This window comes from Centroberyx gerrardi, chromosome 14 (assembly GCF_048128805.1).
Source record: "Centroberyx gerrardi isolate f3 chromosome 14, fCenGer3.hap1.cur.20231027, whole genome shotgun sequence".
NCBI lineage: Eukaryota > Metazoa > Chordata > Actinopteri > Beryciformes > Berycidae > Centroberyx > Centroberyx gerrardi.
The window spans coordinates 4,130,344-4,147,462 of record NC_136010.1 but is presented as its reverse complement, the minus strand read 5'-3'; the positions used below and the strand labels follow the sequence as shown (position 1 = coordinate 4,147,462).

The following is a 17,119-nucleotide window of genomic DNA, read 5'->3' as shown; positions in this document are numbered from 1 at the left end:
TAGCAGCTGAAAACCATTTGACTGTACAGTGTCTGAATAGTGTTATTTTTTATTTATTTATTTATCCTTTATTTATACAGAATACAACATGGCATTCATTGGAAACAATAACAGTAATGACAATAAAAACAATGAAACAAGAAGAAGAAATAAAGGACAATGAAGAGTATAATGGGCAATAATAGCATGATAAGTTATACTATAGAAGTGTATGTGCTCGATAAAAGATCCATGTAGTTGTGTGTGTGTGTGTGTGTGTGTGTGTGTGTGTGTGTGTGTGTGTGCGTGTGTGTGTGTGTGTGCGCCTCACCAGCAGTATGCCCTCGGCCTCTATCACCACGGTCCAGGTTCCGGGGTTCAGGACGAACGGCTCCACAAAGTTGTTCTGGGGAACGTTGAGGAACGTCGGCTCCACGCTGGGAGCAAACACGATCTGTTTGGACTGCTCCGAACCTACACAACACACACACACACACACACACACACACACACACACACACACACACACACACACACACAGCCAACAGGAATGTATGGTTTTAAAAATGAAAGATGCAATGCAATGGGAAGAGAGAACAAATTGAATACTGTAGCTGGGTTTATGAGAAGAATACGAGAAGTGTGTGTGAGTTGGGGGGGAAATTTGGGCAATAAAACAAGAATTAACAGAACAGAACATTTCAATAAATAAACAAATTCAGTTCCTTCTTATTTTATTTTTCTTCTTTTCTTTATAATAAGAAGAATCAGACTGCGGGCTATCTAGAATTCTGTTTTTTTGTGCGAGGACTATATTTGTTTCAAGAGAAAATATACATACATTTACATAAAATATACAAAAAACTTTATCACCATTTATGAAAAAGCAGCTGTCCAGCAAACAGGAACCAAGAAATTATGACTTTAGATTGGTTGAAACATTCTTCTACAGCTATTTATATTGCTATTCAAACACACACACACACACACACACACACACCAACATCACACACATACACACACTCTACCTAAACACCCAGACATACACATACATGGAAAACTCACACACACACATCCCTGCAACTGACAATTTGCTGTAGCAGACAGTCAAAAAAGCTCCTAGTGATGCTCTCTTGTGATTGGTGGAGACGTACCTCTGCGGCTGTTCTGATAGGCCGTTATTTTACCGTTGGAGGTCTCTCCCTCAGAGTTTACATATCTGAGGATGAAGCGAGTCAGATAGACGTCTGCCTCGCTCACATAAACCTGAAGCTTCACTGCACTCTATATGGGGACGAGGGGGGGGGGGGGAGGAGAGAGGAGAGGAGGAGAGAGGAGAGAGGAGAGGAGAGGAAGAGAGGAGAGGAGAGGAGAGGAGGAGAGGAGAAGAGGGGAGGAGAGGAGGAGAGGAGAGGAGAAGAGGGGAGGGGAGAGGAGGAGTGAGGAGAGGAGAGGAGGAGAGAGGAGAGGAGAGGTGGGAGAGGAGAGGAGAGGAGGAGCGAGGAGGAGAGAGGAGAGGAGAAGAGGGAAGAGGAGAGGAGGAGAGAGGAGAGGAGAGGAGGAGAGGAGACGAGAGGAGGAGAGAGGAGAGGAGAGAGGAGAGGAGGAGAGGAGAGGAGGAGAGGAGACGAGAGGAGGAGAGAGGAGAGGAGAGAGGAGAGGAGGAGAGGAGACGAGAGGAGGAGAGAGGAGAGGAGAGAGGAGAGGAGGAGAGGAGAGGAGGAGAGGAGGGGAGAGGAGAGGAGGAGAGAGGAGAGGAGAGGAGGAGCGAGGAAAGGAGAGAGGAGAGGTGAGGAGAGGAAGAGGAGAGAGGAGGAGAGGAGAGGATAGGAAAGGATAGGAGAGAGGAGAGGAGAGAGGAGAGGAGAGGTACAGTAGAGACAGAAGGATAGACGGAAGGAATGGAAGGAAGGAAAGAAAGCAAGAGTGAAAGACAGAGGGAAAGAAGGAAGGGAGGGAGAAAGTAAAGAAAGATAAAGGGAGAGGCAGAGGAGGGAGAGGAGAGGAAGAGTGGAGGGAGGAATAGCAGAAAATAAATCCTTGGTCATAAACCCTGAACTAGACGGTGACATGTGGCCCTGGAGCGGGAGGGGGAGGGGGAGGGGGAGGGGCTTCCTCAGCAGGGGGCGGGGCCTCCACCTACAGCCAGTCAACACCACCAACCAGCACACCCATCCATCCAATCCTCAACCTGACAGACGAACGACAGGAGCGAGGGATGGAGAGGAGGGACGAGAGAGGAAAAAGATTTTTCCATCCAGCACTTTTGCTGCGTTACATTTGAAGTCGGAAGTCTGAAATTCCCAGCCGGGAAGTTTGTAATTACAATTTGCCAGTGGTCTAGCTTTGAAAACCCGTTGGCTTGTGTTACAGCTTATGTCAGTTACAGATCGAAACCTTTTCTGTTTGTGCATTCTTGTTTTTGCACTTTTTGTCAAAAAAATTTAGCATCAGTCGGCCTCTTTTGGATGTTTTCCATTTTTGAGTAGTGTGTGAGTTTCTGTTGCTTCACCGTGTGAGCAGCATTTTTATGGAAGAGTAGGTGAATTTGTTTTACCGCAGCCAGGAGGTGGGGGGTAATAAAATTTGCAAGAAAAAAAAAATGTTTTTTTGACTTTCAGATTTTTTTCTAGCAAATTTCAGAATTTCTTTTCTCACCAATTTCTGACTTTAATTTTTTTCAGTTTAGTTTTTTCTCAGAATATTACCCCTCTATCCCCGGCTGCGGTAAAAAAAACAAAAAACTCTTCCGTCCATTTTCCCTTGTAGAAAATGGGAATTTCCGACATTCCGACATCTCTGGAACGCAGCATAAATCTGGAGCGAAGGCTATAAAAGCAAGAAAAGAGGAAGCACAGTTTCCAACCCAGAACTGACTGCACTCTACCGGAGGGAACGAGAAAAGAGAGAAGAAGTGGCAGAGACGACATTCTCCTCCCATCACTTCCTGTTCCCACGCTGGAACGAGCGACAGAACGTCAGAAAGAAGAAGAAGGAGAGGAGACGTCTTCCAAGTCTTTCCCCTCCCCGGCACTTACAGTTGCCACAGTAGTAGCTCTTGCCGTCCTCTATGACCGCCACCCGGCCCAGGACGTCCGAACCCCCGCGGTTGGCGTAGCGCAGCACCACGTGGAAGAGGTCAGGAGAGCCGACCGACACCGACACCAACACCTTGGACTGCCACGGAGCCACGGAGCAAGGCAGGAGGCAGACGTGGAAGTGGAGGGAAACAGGGAGGATAGGAAGGAGAAGGAGAGGGCAGAAAAACACCAAAACAGAGAGAAAGAGAGAGAGAGAGAGAGAAACCACGCCAAAGGAAACTCCTTAATTCCATCACCACTGAAGTCCAAAGCAAACCAGCGACCCCACAGACACAGTATTACCTTTCATCCTCAGATATTCCCCCAAAAATTAATATTTCTCTTTGGATTTCCACTTTTCAGCACACACACCTCCACACACCGTTCAGAAGTCGACAACCTCCAACATGATCTACCTTGGGAATCCACTTTAGGCTTTTCCCACCAATATCGATAATAAAAAAAACTTACTCATGGACCCTGACCCTGAACACAGAATGAGATCAAATTTGGAATGAAATTGTATGTATATGTGAGATACAATATTTAGACTAGGAATTCAAGTTATAAGTAAGTGGTGGTGACTACATCCACAGTGTGGTTAAGTGTGACTTTTATAGAGGTATATGTGCTGAAAAGTAAAAAATATTCTACCAAAGTGAAATATCCCTTTAAATAACCCATAGAGCAAGCAGTCTGTTACATGCAGGAGTGTAACTGGGGGCCACAATCATAAACAACATCTACATATACAATTCATAATACAATATAGCACCAATACATTCACATTCATAAAGAAAATCAAGTTTAAAAAATATACTTTTTATACATTTTAACCACAGTTGAAGCTTTAGAAAATATGCTACATGTAAACACAAATCTGTGACTGAAATCAAATCTAAATATTTATTAATACTTCATCAATAGTCAACATAGTGAGAATTCATTCAAGCCAATAGGAGTTTCTTATTAACATGACAAAGATGTATCTTTAACTTCATTATGTTCTATATGTTGTATTCTTATCCATATCTTTGCTGCTGCAATGATCTGATTTCTCCATGGGGATCTTAAATCATCTTATCTTAAATCATATTTGCTGTAAACACAGCGGACCGGTGCTGGAGGTCAAAGGTGAGAGGTGAGAGGGCGGCCCTACCTGGATGGGGGACATCTGAGCGTAGCCCCTCCAGCTGAAGTCTTTAAACTCCAGAGGGTTGTAGCCGAACCGCACCGGCCGGCCGTCCAGCATGGTGCCCTCCTCGATCTCAAACTTCAGGTGGTGCAGGTCGGGGAAGTAGTGGTTCGGACGAGGCCTGGAGGAGAGAGGGCGCACATCAATAAATCAATAACACCTCTATCGGCCTCTACTCTGCATCCTCCATAGTTTCTCCACCTGGTGGATCTGGAGGGAAATCTGCTGGATCGCTTTACGGCACAAAACAGGAAGAGGTTCTGTTCTTCCAGAGCAAACGGAGCTAAAGCTGAAAGAGTTCCTGGCAGCAGACGGTGGAAGGAGTGAAAGGAAGATGGAGAAATCACTTCTGACGTGTTGATCCTCTTCAGTGAAGACGAAGATGACGGCTTCCTCTTTGTGACAGGAAGCAACAGGGTTTATGGGATATGTAGTCTTAGTTTGGAGAAACACTAGCACCAACCAGAGGCTACCATGGTTTCATTTGTTTACAGTAATTATACCAAGGTATTTTAACTTGACAATGATATAATGAGGTTTAAAAATGCTACAAGTGGCACTTTTAATTATTCCCATTTAATCCTTCGATGATGGGAAAACATGAATACAGCAACACTTCACTTTAGTCAAATATCTTGAACTTGAACTCTGAGGTCAGCTGTCCATGAGCTCATATGGAGTGTGTTCATTTTGCAAGTAAATATTCTACCAAACTGAAATATAAATTGTGCCGTTTGACTCACAGGTTGCATTTCGGTCCGTCCACGTTCGGTCTGCAGCGACACCTTCCGTTCCTCTCTCCACAAGACTGACCTGCTGCACCTCCGATGTCACACTGGCAACCTGGACACACACACACACACACACACACACACACATATATACAGTGAGATGTTAGAGGATGTTAGTTGACAGTAATAATCACATCTGATAATGTCCAGCAAACATTTTGACGTGACAACCAGCACCTAAATGATACTTTAGATGATGTCCGAAGTCGTCTATAGCTGCTGCCTGATATCAGTTTTCTGATATCAGTTCAAAACAGTATACAAGCTGTTTTAATATGATTTTTCAACCTTTGCCATAATAACATATTGTGAAAATGATGTGCTCGTTTGGCTTGATGTTGAACTTAGCCTCCTCCTGCATGTTGCCATCTGTGAAATACTTACTGGGTGATTACTCCAAGTACAAGAATCACAACATATAAACATGAACACTGCTAGTACATTAACCGATTTCAACAGCCAATTTGAATTCAACAATCCAATTTACTGCCTTTAAATTTTCATTCTTGTTAAGGGAAACTAATAGCGACTTTGAAGTGTCGTTCAGCGCTGACAGCACAGCCCTGCAGGTCGTTTTATAACTAATAATAATAAATCAATAATATACTGATGATGTCTCACCCTGGCAGCCGAAGTAGTTGTGTTCCTGCAGGTTGTAGTATCCGTCTTTACACACGGAGCAGACTCCGCTGCACACATTGGGCTTACAGTGGCACTGACCAGAACCCTGCCAGGAAATAGACAGATTATTATTATTAAAATAACAGGAACCATGAGCATTGATCACACTGGGCTTACAGTGGCACTGACTGGCACTGATTTATTCATTAATAATGATTAGGGCGTTGCCAATCATCAGTGAAGCATTAATACTGGTTGTTGTTTTGTTCATTTTTTCTTCCAATTTTGTTCTATTTATACCTTAAGTGTACTGAACCCTGAACACATCTAATGGAAAAACATACTGTACTCTGACAGCAGTTACAGTACGGTACACTGGTGCAGTGGATAAAGTACTGAAGTGTTTTTCAGAGGGAAGGATGCAGCTGAACTCACTCACCTGTGCACACTCTGCAACACCGCTCACTGTTCCTGGGATGTTACACTCACAGCCTGGAGGAGAAACACAACACACACACATTAGACATTAGACCGAGGCTTCGTGTGTCGGCTAGTGAGACAGAGGTGAGATGCTCTGAACTGAAAATCAAGACGTTAAAGCTGCATCAGGTAAGAGTTTTAGGTAAAAAATACACCGGTATTATCAGCCTGAATCACAAACTAGGACTGCAGTAGAGAAGTCCATCCCCTCTAATTGAGATGCTGTTCTTTTCTCTTTTTTTCATGAATTGGGAAGTAGGAAATCATCTCAATTATCATCATATCAGTTAAAATCTTTCAAGCAGTTACCTCTCGCCGCCATTTATTAACAAACATGGAAAGTTGCCTACTGCAGCTTTAAAGTCGTGGTGTCTGTGTGTGTGTGTGTGTTTGTATGTGTGTGTGTGTGTGTGTGTCTTACTGGAGCATCCATCAGGAGTGTCAGGGGAGAGGTTCCAGTACAGAGGTTTACAGCTGTCGCAGGCCCCGCCCTCCACATGGAGACGACACTCACACTGGCCCTGAGAGGATGATTGACAGCAAAATAAACCAATCAGATCATTTCTACTACCAGCATGATGTTTTTTACTACAATAAACATTCCTAATGCAAATTCCACCTGCCTTGTAGCTACTGTATATGTGCTAGGTCACAATGAAATCACATTTTGACGTATTTCCAATTCATTTCTATCAAAATTTAATTTCCACTAAAAGTAAACCATTTCCCATGTATCGTTATATAGGTATAACATGACATAGAAACTTAACCACCAAATGTCTGACCCAGCCTTTCCTTTTATTTGATGTCACAGCTCAGCTCTTTTAGTCGTAGCCATTTTGCATCACTCCTGGTAGACTAAACCTAGAGTTTAATTCATTAGACATTTTCAAATGATCCAAAAAGTGTTGTGAGTATAAACTTACCACAGGTGGCTGCACCACATACTGAACAGAGCCGGCAGGATGGCAGGTACCAGCTGGGGAAGATAGAGAGGAGGCAATAAAGAGACAGAAGAAAAAGAAGAGACAAAAATCTCAGATAAGTGGGCGGAGCCAAAGAACTACAGTTTTTCTGGCTAAGTAACATCAGACTGAAGCCCAGTGAAAATAGCCTAGCTAAAATACAGTCTATCCATACTAAGTTATCTAGGTTAGCTAGTTAGCTAACTGACGTTCCCAGTTCAAACTAGCCAAACTAGCCTATAGCTTTCTAGGTAAGATAGTTAGCTACCTTCCAACATCATGAACGCCATGGACATGAATGAATGAAAACAATAAATAATAGCCATTTGTATTTTACATATCTATATTGACCAGAGTTCCTCCTTTACCTTTCAAGTTTGGCAGTTAGCTAACTTGCGCTTTGAGAAACTGTGGATCTTTGGCTCCGCCCACTGAGGTTTAACTCAACCAATCAGATTATTTCTGCCTCCAGAGCAGCGCTGCCTCTGAGAAATTTTGTAGAACTAAAACTCCAATCTTTTCTATGTGCACTTGTATGTCTGCATATGTGTTTACGTATACGTGTCTGTCTGTGCACTGGCCTGTGTGTATGTGTGTGTGTGTCATTACCCTAACAGTTGGTTAGCTGTAGGTCCCATAACTACACCTGAGTCAGGCGCACGTGTGTGTGTGTGTGTGTGTCAGTACCTTGGCAGTTGGGGAAGCCGTAGGCCCCGTGTGCACAGCTGTCACACCTCAGGCCCTCCACACTGTGCAGACACACACACTGTCCTGTCAGCTGGTCACAGCTGGAGTAACGAGAGCCTTCTGCTGAGCACTGACAGGCTGCAGGGGAAACACATTGACTCACATTATAAATCCGTTTCATCTTATAAATATATAATATCTGATAAAAGCAGTCTGATCACTTTTATATGCAAAGTGATATATTGTTAGGTTTAGAAGTGTAGACAGATACAGCAACAGAGAAATCAAGCCATCAGCAGCTTCACATCCTGACTGAACAGCAGCCAAGCAGCTGTCTGATGCATCGTCAGGGTTTCTGACTCACGTGTGCAGCTGGGGTAACCGTAGTAACCGGGGGCACACTGGTCACATGACGCTCCGCTGTAATTGGGCCGGCAGTGGCAGTGACCCGACACGCTGCAGCTGGCATCCAATGAGGTGCGAGGATCACAGCTGCACACTGGGAAAACAGGAAGTGAGACGCCTCGTTACAAAAATAAACAACAATCATAAGATACAAACAAGGTGATTATTAAAGCCAAGATGTCGATAGCTGTGTCAACATTTTTTGTAGGTTGTCTTGGAGAAATCGAACTTCCAGAGGTGTGACCAAGTCAACTTTGCTCAAGTCCCAAGTCAGTTTCAAGTCTTGAGGCACAAGTCTCAAGTTTATCTCCAGTTTATCTCAAGTCTCAAGTTTAAATGTAGAACAGCAAGTCAAGTCAGAACAAATCAAGAGTCCAGTATCAATTTAATATCTTAAAGAAAACTAAATATCTAGGACTTTTCAATGCAATATGGTTTTAATAGGATAAAAACTTGGTAAGAGCATCATGAGTTTGATTTCTATAATCAGTTTCAACTTCAATAAATTCAATCATTCCATACAAATTCAGAAAAAAGAATTAAAATTTAGTCGTCTGCTGGAATTTAAAACCTCATAGCTGTGCGACAGTTGCTGCCGGACTAATTCTACTTTACACTGAGAAGGTAGAACCCCAATAAAGTGCCATTAAATTTAACAAGGCAGTTTAACACTTCATAAGAAGGTGCTGAGAGTTTAGTGTTTCCATGTGTGTTTCTCCGTGTGAGTCCAACACGTGTTCAGTCCAACAGGATATCAAGTTCTTTCACTTTCCTCCAGCGTGTGTGTGTGTGTGTGTGTGTGTGTGTGTGTGTGTGTGTACCTTGACAGTTGGGGTAGGAGTGGAATCCGGAGCGGCACTGTTCACATCGAGGGCCCTGAAACTCCGGCTTACACAGACAGAGACCGGACGCATCGCAGCCGCCTGGCAGAGAGCCGACTGTACTGCAGCCACACACTGGGGGGGGGGGGGGAGAGAGAGGGAGAGAGAGAGAGAGAGAGGGAGAGAGAGAGGGAGGGAGGGAGGGAGAGAGAGAGAGAGAGAGAGAGAGAGAGAGAGAGAGAGAGGGGAGAGAGGGAGAGAGAGAGAGAGAAAGAGAGAGAGAGAGAGAGAGAGAGAGAGAGGGAGGGAGGGGGAGAGAGAGAGAGAGGGAGGGAGAGAGAGAGAAGAAGGGGGAGAGAGCGACAGAGAGAGAGAGAGAGAGAGAGAGTGACAGAGAGAGAGAGAGAGAGAGAGAGAGAGGGAGGGAGAGAGAGAGAGAGAGGGAGAGAGAGAAGAAGGGGGAGAGAGAGGGGGGAGAGAGGGAGAGAGAGAGAGAGAGGGGGGGGGAGGGAAGAGAGAGAGGGGGAGAGAGAGAGAAAGGAAAGAAAAACAGGAAAGAAAAAACATATTATACATCAGCAAATTCCACTAAATTTAATATATTTTACTGTATTTTCTACTATACTATACTCTCTATGGTATTCTCTTCTATACTTAATATTGACATTAATTTATTCTCTCTTTTACATATGATGTTATTATTGCAACTATTACTATTATTACCATTATTGTAATAGTTTCTTTTAATTTTATTGGACTTTTTTTTATCATCATTATGAATGTTATCATTACTGATTACTACCCAATTCTTGGCAGTATATTCTGACCTGTACTTCATGCCAGTAAAGCTCACTGAATTGAAATAGTAAATTGAGAGAGAGGTCAGCTGTTGTTCCCTCTGTCTGCTCACATTACAGGCTGAGTGTTATTCATGCTGATAGGACATTAGACAGAAACTGAATATGGGCTTTGTGTTTTGTTTTGTTTTTTATACAGAACGGGTCCATCCGGTTTGTAAGTTGCCTTGCTTCTTTTTAATTTCAGAGAGACTTGGTCATTTCATTTTGCTGTTTTTTGAGCATTTTGAGAGTGACTGATTATATTAATTTGCTATTTTCACTTGTTAATAAACACTGACATATATTAATTTCTAGTGTTGTGAATATGCTATTCCTATATGATTCTAAACAGTTTCATTTACTAAACAGAAGACTTAATCTATACTGCCACGATGACGTTTTTTATGTGCTCACACTAACTATATTTGAATTGAAGCTATGATCCAGTGTCATGCAGCCATGAGAGCCATCTGTTAAACACAGTGCTGGATTGAAAATGTACTGTTTACGCTTGCTGTGCAGTTTTACATGGTGTGTGTGTACAAAGTCAGAGTGAAATGGCTCATTTTAACTGTTGATTGAATCGATAATCAGCCGATCACACTGATAAGAAATCAGTAATTGGACCAAGGAAACCTGATCAGTGCAAATAATATACAAAATTAAAACAAATGACTGTACTTATTATAATAGTAATAAAAAATAATAGTAGATATCTTAAGTATTTGGTTGACAAACTGATCATACTTTACGGACTGTTTTTTTTAGAGATAATGAATAACTAAAAGAGAGAGAGAGAGACAGAGAGAGAGAGAGACAGAGAGAGAGAGAGAGAGAGAGAGAGAGACTCACGTTGGCACAGTGGGTAGTTGAAGTAGCCGGGGGCACACTGGTCACAGTGGTTACCGTGGAAACCGTTACGACACACACCGTGTCCGGTGAGCGAGTCACATGACCCGTCCAGACAGCCTGGACCTGAACACTGACAGGCTGCGCGCACACACACACACACACACACACACACCAACAAACACTTAAGTAAACAAACTGCACCGAAACAAACAATAAAATAATAACAAAGCCACGGACTGAAGCAGAGGTGTAAATGAGAAACTATTTACACTGATAAACACAGCTTGGTGCAATGCTGTTTACTCAGGAGTGAGTGTGTGTGTGTGTGTGTGTGTGTGTAGGTGTGTGTGTGTGTGTGTGAGGTCACTCCTGGGTGGCAAACCAACTCTAGAATAAATAAATAAACAGACCAGTAAATGAGGTGTCTGGGATTCCTGGCTCTGTGTGTGTATTTGTGTCTGTTTCTGTGTGTGGTTCAAATATGTGTGTGTGTGTGTGTGTGTGTGTGTGTGTGTGTGTGTGTGTCCATTTCTCACCCTGACAGTTGAGTCCATAGAAGCCGGGGGCGCAGGCGTCACAGTGGTCGCCGCTGAAGCCCGGCTTACAGACGCAGGTCCGAGTCCGAGGGTCCGGCCTGCAGGAGTTATCCACCGTGCCTGCTGCACTGCACTCACAGTCTGAGAGGGGGAGGGGGAGAGAGAGAGAGAGAGAGAGAGGGAGAGAGAGGGAGAGGGAGGGAGAGAGAGAGAGAGAGAGAGAGAGAGAGAGAGGGAGAGAGAGAGAGAGATAAATGGGGAAGAAAAACAGGGAGAAGGGAGAAGAGACAAAGAGATAAGAGAAAGATACAGAGAGAGAGAAAGAGGGAAACAGAGAGAGGGAAACAGAGAGAGAGAGAGAGAGAGGGAGAGAGAGAGAGAGGGAGGGAGAGAGAGAGAGGGAGAGAGAGAAAGAAAGAGGGAAGAAAAACAGGGAGAAAGGAAGAGAGAGAAAGGAAGGGGATTAGAGAAAGAGAGGCAAGAGAGAGAGAGGAAGGATGAGAGAAAGAGACAGTTAGAGAGAGATAAGAGAAAGATATGGAGAGAGAGAGAAAGAGAGAGAGAGAGAGAGGGAGAGAGAGAAACAGGGAAGAAAAACAGGGCGAAAGGAAGAGAGAGAAAGGAAGGGAATTAGAGAAAGAGAGAGGCAAGAGAGAGAGAGGAAGGATGACAGAAAGAGACAGTTAGAGAGAGATAAGAGAAAGATACGGAGAGAGAGAGAAAGAGAGGGAAACAGAGAGAGAGAGAGGGAGAGAGAGAGAGAGAGAGAGAGATGTTTTCATACTAAATAATGTCATCATCTCAACATGGTTTGAATGTGTAAACTTGTTTGTTGCTTTTTGATAAATGACATTTCATAACCTGCTTTGGCAATATTGGCAATATTGTTTCTGGTGAACAGTCATGCCAATAAAGTTATTGAATTATTGATAGAGAGATAGAGAGAGAGAGAGAGAGAGAGAGAGAGAGAGAGAGAGAGAGAGAGAGAGAGAGGGAGAGAAACAGATTTACTCCCAGTTATTCTCCATTATGAGAAATGAATTCCTCCTCGTTTCTTCTTCTATGACTTGTTTTCCCGGTCGTATTTAACAACAAATAAAACCAGCCCCCCCTCCTGCTGCAGAACCACAGCAGACTGATGTGAAAACACCGGCATGTCTCTCTCAGGTTGGACTGAAGCGTGTTTTGATCCAGCTTATCACATTCCACTGAGATTCCTTTCACACCGCGCCGCTTTCCCAAAACTCCCCAACACACCTGACTGCAACAAGTCAGCAGGTGAGACGGGACGGGACGGGACGGGACGGGACGGGACGGGACGGGACGGGACGGGGGAGGGAGAGACCTGAGCTGTGAGCCAGGCTGAGGAGAACCTGCAGTATGAGCCAGATACAGGCTGAACATGGAGGCTGATTTATTTTTTTATATATATATTTTTTCATTTTATTTCATTTTCACGTTGATTATTTTTTATTTTAATTTTTTTATTTTAATTTTTTATTTTTATTTTCATTTTTTCATTATAATTTTCAATTTTTTCATTTTCAGATTTTTCATTTTACATTCTCCATTATTTATTTTTTCTTCCTTGCTGTATTCTATTATTTTTGCTGCTGCAACGACCCAATTTTCCCACGTTGATCAATAAACCCAGAAAAGATTTTGGCGTTGAAGAGATGTTAATATGAAAACCTGTGTTGAAAACCCGCGTAAATATCGCGCTAAAATAAAAGTTGACACAACGTCTGTAGCTGAATCTTGCAAAAGTTCAAAATCAAGCAATGTCTGAATTTGGAAGAAAGACTTTCTTAACGGATTGAAATGAAGGAAGAAGTGAGACCAGAACTGATGGAAAGAACAACACCTAACAGTCACTATCTTCGACCGAACAAGAAGCTTTGAGCACAAGGTTACACAGGAAGAGAGAGCGACAGGTCTTACTGATGATCTCTCCTGCTGGTTTGGCCTCTCCGTTGTTGTTGTTGGTGGGATAGGTGGGGATGGCTGTGAGAGAGAACAGAAACCAGTGAAACAATACAACAAGCAGACTGTCAAAGCTTCTAAAACTGATTCTGATTTAAAACTCTGTGCATAGCGGCGAGGGAAAGATGTACATGTAAAAATGTTAGATGTAAAGATTTTTATTGTATTTGATATGTTTGCCGTATTGGGCTATAAATAAATAAAACTTGACTTGACTTAAAGAAAGACATACTGCATGTGTGTGTATTCACGTACATCGGTTGTGCGAGTTTGTGTGTACATGCATGAATGTATGTGTGTGCACATTATACAAGTATACGTACATGAGTGTGTGTGTGTATGTATGTGTAAACGCCTGTGTGTGTGTGTGCATGCAGGCTTGCTACATGCATGTGTACATGGCTAGTTTCAGCCAAGCAATCTGGTAAAAGACACGCTGATAATTCCCATGAGGTTCAGCAAGTCCAGGGGAAATCTTTCTTCTTTCTCCTCTCTTTTAATTCTTATACTATATGTTCATGACTTTCTAGAAAGCTGTTCAGTCAGTACACGAGTCGGTAACTCCTCTATAAAACCCATAATACCCAAGAAGGCGTTCTATATGGTGATTTTAGGAACTTTAGTCCATCATACCCATATGCCGGATGTGCGGATGCTTCCAAACCAAGGAAAATAATATATATATATATATATATATATATATATATATAAGAATAATTCTCAGGTATTACTGCTGTAGAAGAAAACTCACGGTAACAGTCGGGGAAGTTGATGAAGCCGCTGGCGCAGGAGTCGCACCTCTCTCCGGTGTAGTTTGGTTTGCAGTAACACCGACCGGTCACATCCTCACAGGTCCCGTCCGTAAACTCTGACTCACACACACACGCTGCAGGGAGGAAGAGGAAGAGGGGGAGGAGGAGGAGGATGGGGAGGAGGTGCAGGAAGAGGAGGAAGATGGCAAAAAAAGGGGGAAGAGGAGGGAGCAAAAGTGTACAAAAGAGACAGGAGAATTGACAGTGAATAACATACGTAGCGATGATCTTTGACTGTGTTTCATTATGCAGGATGATGCTTTATGTCCATTTCACATTAGGTGGGCACTGACTACATCATTTGACTGACAGCTGTCACTCACGTGAGCAGGCCAATGGGGAGTCGATGGGGTGGTCAGCTGACCGGTAGTAGGTGGGGATGCAGCGCTCACAGTTGACTCCAGTGGTGTGATGCTGAGGGGAGAGGGAGGAAAATATAGGATTTCACTACTACTCCATTACAGTTACTAGTTACGTAACATAATCCCAGGAATTACCCAAACTCTGATTACTTTCAATTACTTTCAGATGACTTTGCCTTATTTGGGGTATAAAGGTGCAGATAAGACAAAGTGGAAAATTGCAATGTTCAGGAAATCCTGTAATTTTCCACAAATATCTGTAATCAGTATACATAATTCTTTTGGTAACCTAATGGAATACAGTTACATTTTGTTTGTATTTAGAATGCGTAACGCCATTTACGCTGTTTAAGTATTCTACAGAAAATAGAATACAATATGCAATAGAATAGAATAGAGTAGAGTGTATCCCTTACCTGGCAGTTGAGGCAGACTCCGCCCCCTCTGTGGTGTCCGTGGGAATCGAGGCTGGCTCTCCTCTGGTCGACCTCTGGGTCGTAGTAACAGTCAAACGAGTGGCGGTGACAGTTACACTCTGAAACACACAACATACAGTACAGTTACACTCTGAAACACACAACATACAGTTACACTCTGAAACACACAGAACATCATATACAGTTACACTCTGAAACACACAACATACAGTACAGTTACACTCTGAAACACACAGAACATCATATACAGTTACACTCTGAAACACAACATACAGTACAGTTACACTCTGAAACACACAACAATATACTGTTACACTCTGAAACACACAACAACGTACACTACAGTTACACTCTGAAACACACAACAATATATTGTTACACTCTGAAACACACAACAACATACAGTACAGTTACACTCTGAAACACACAACAATATACTGTTACACTCTGAAACACACAACAATATACAGTTACACTCTGAAACACACAACAACATACACTACAGTTACACTCTGAAACACAACAATATATTGTTACACTCTGAAACACAACAACATGCACTACAGTTACACTCTGAAACACACAGAACATCATATACAGTTACACTCTGAAGCACACAACATACAGTACAGTTACACTCTGAAACACACAACAACATACACTACAGTTACACTCTGAAACACACAGAACATCATATACAGTTACACTCTGAAACACACAACATACACTACAGTTACACTCTGAAACACACAACATACAGTACAGTTACACTCTGAAACACACAACAACATACACTACAGTTACACTCTGAAACACACAGAACATCATATACAGTTACACTCTGAAACACACAACATACACTACAGTTACACTCTGAAACACACAACATACAGTACAGTTACACTCTGAAACACACAACAACATACACTACAGTTACACTCTGAAACACACAGCAATATACTGTTACACTCTGAAACACACAACAATATACTGTTACACTCTGAAACACACAACATACTGTTACACTCTGAAACACACAACAACATACACTACAGTTACACTCTGAAACACACAACAATATACTGTTACACTCTGAAACACAACAACATACACTACAGTTACACTCTGAAACACACAACAATATACTGTTACACTCTGAAACACACAACATACTGTTACACTCTGAAACACACAACAATATACTGTTACACTCTGAAACACACAACATACTGTTACACTCTGAAACACACAACAACATACACCACAGTTACACTCTGAAACACACAACAATATACTGTTACACTCTGAAACACACAACATACAGTTACACTCTGAAACACACAACAACATACACTACAGTTACACTCTGAAACACACAACAATATACTGTTACACTCTGAAACACACAACATACAGTTACACTCTGAAACACACAACAACATACACTACAGTTACACTCTGAAACACAACAACATACACTACAGTTACACTCTGAAACACACAACAACATACACTACAGTTACACTCTGAAACACACAGAACTTCAAATACTTGCTCAAATACTCATTAGAAATTCTAAGAGTTTGACGTTGAGGGTTTTTTTAGATTCACAAATGGGTCACATAAGGTGGCATGTGAATCAACACAGGCAAAAACACAGACAGGCAGGCTAAAGACGACAGACACTCAGATAAACACACATACACACACACACACACACACACAGAGCCACACACAGTGCCACACACACACACACACACACACACACACACATCAGGCTGAAACAACACAGTAAACATCCACCTGGGGGGTAAAACCTGCTGCTACCCAGGAGAAGAGAAGAGAAGGAGGAAAGAGAACGATGAGAAGGAGGACGAGAAGAAATATCAGAGAGAAAAACCTGTAGAGTAACAGGAGGAAATAGAGGAAACAGACCAAGCAGTTAAGTTAGCTTCTGTAAAGCAAGAAAACTGCCACTTTAAGTTGATCGAGAATCGACAAGGGAGAGAAAAATTAGGAAGAAGTTGCGGAGGAGGAATGGAGGAAAAAGACAGACGGGGTAGGAAGAAAGGAGAAACTAGATCACATTCAGGCAAATGTCAAGCATTAAGGGATGAGAAGAGAAATGAAAGAGAAATTATTCTTTTGACCTATCGAATTTCTACTCAAAAGTAAATTGTATATAGTATAACTGTCTCACATTCATACAGTTCCATACATTGACACCAACCACAGTCTTCTACTGTCTTTGAAAATTGCCATAATTTGTTTTAA

At 42.5% G+C, this 17,119-nt stretch overlaps 1 protein-coding gene across 1 annotated transcript in view; it reads right to left on the bottom strand.

Moving 5' to 3' along the window:
* Window positions 1–17,119, bottom strand: part of lama5 (laminin, alpha 5) — a 131,799-nt gene that overhangs the window by 52,948 nt on the left and 61,732 nt on the right. Inside the window, 17 exon segments of the mRNA XM_078288057.1 lie at window positions 311–453; window positions 1,134–1,263; window positions 4,219–4,375; window positions 4,998–5,097; window positions 5,667–5,772; window positions 6,106–6,158; window positions 6,568–6,667; window positions 7,073–7,125; window positions 7,799–7,936; window positions 8,163–8,297; window positions 9,025–9,159; window positions 10,716–10,853; window positions 11,252–11,392; window positions 13,193–13,255; window positions 13,986–14,120; window positions 14,370–14,460; window positions 14,825–14,943. Coding sequence (XP_078144183.1) covers window positions 311–453; window positions 1,134–1,263; window positions 4,219–4,375; window positions 4,998–5,097; window positions 5,667–5,772; window positions 6,106–6,158; window positions 6,568–6,667; window positions 7,073–7,125; window positions 7,799–7,936; window positions 8,163–8,297; window positions 9,025–9,159; window positions 10,716–10,853; window positions 11,252–11,392; window positions 13,193–13,255; window positions 13,986–14,120; window positions 14,370–14,460; window positions 14,825–14,943 — 1,937 coding nt within the window.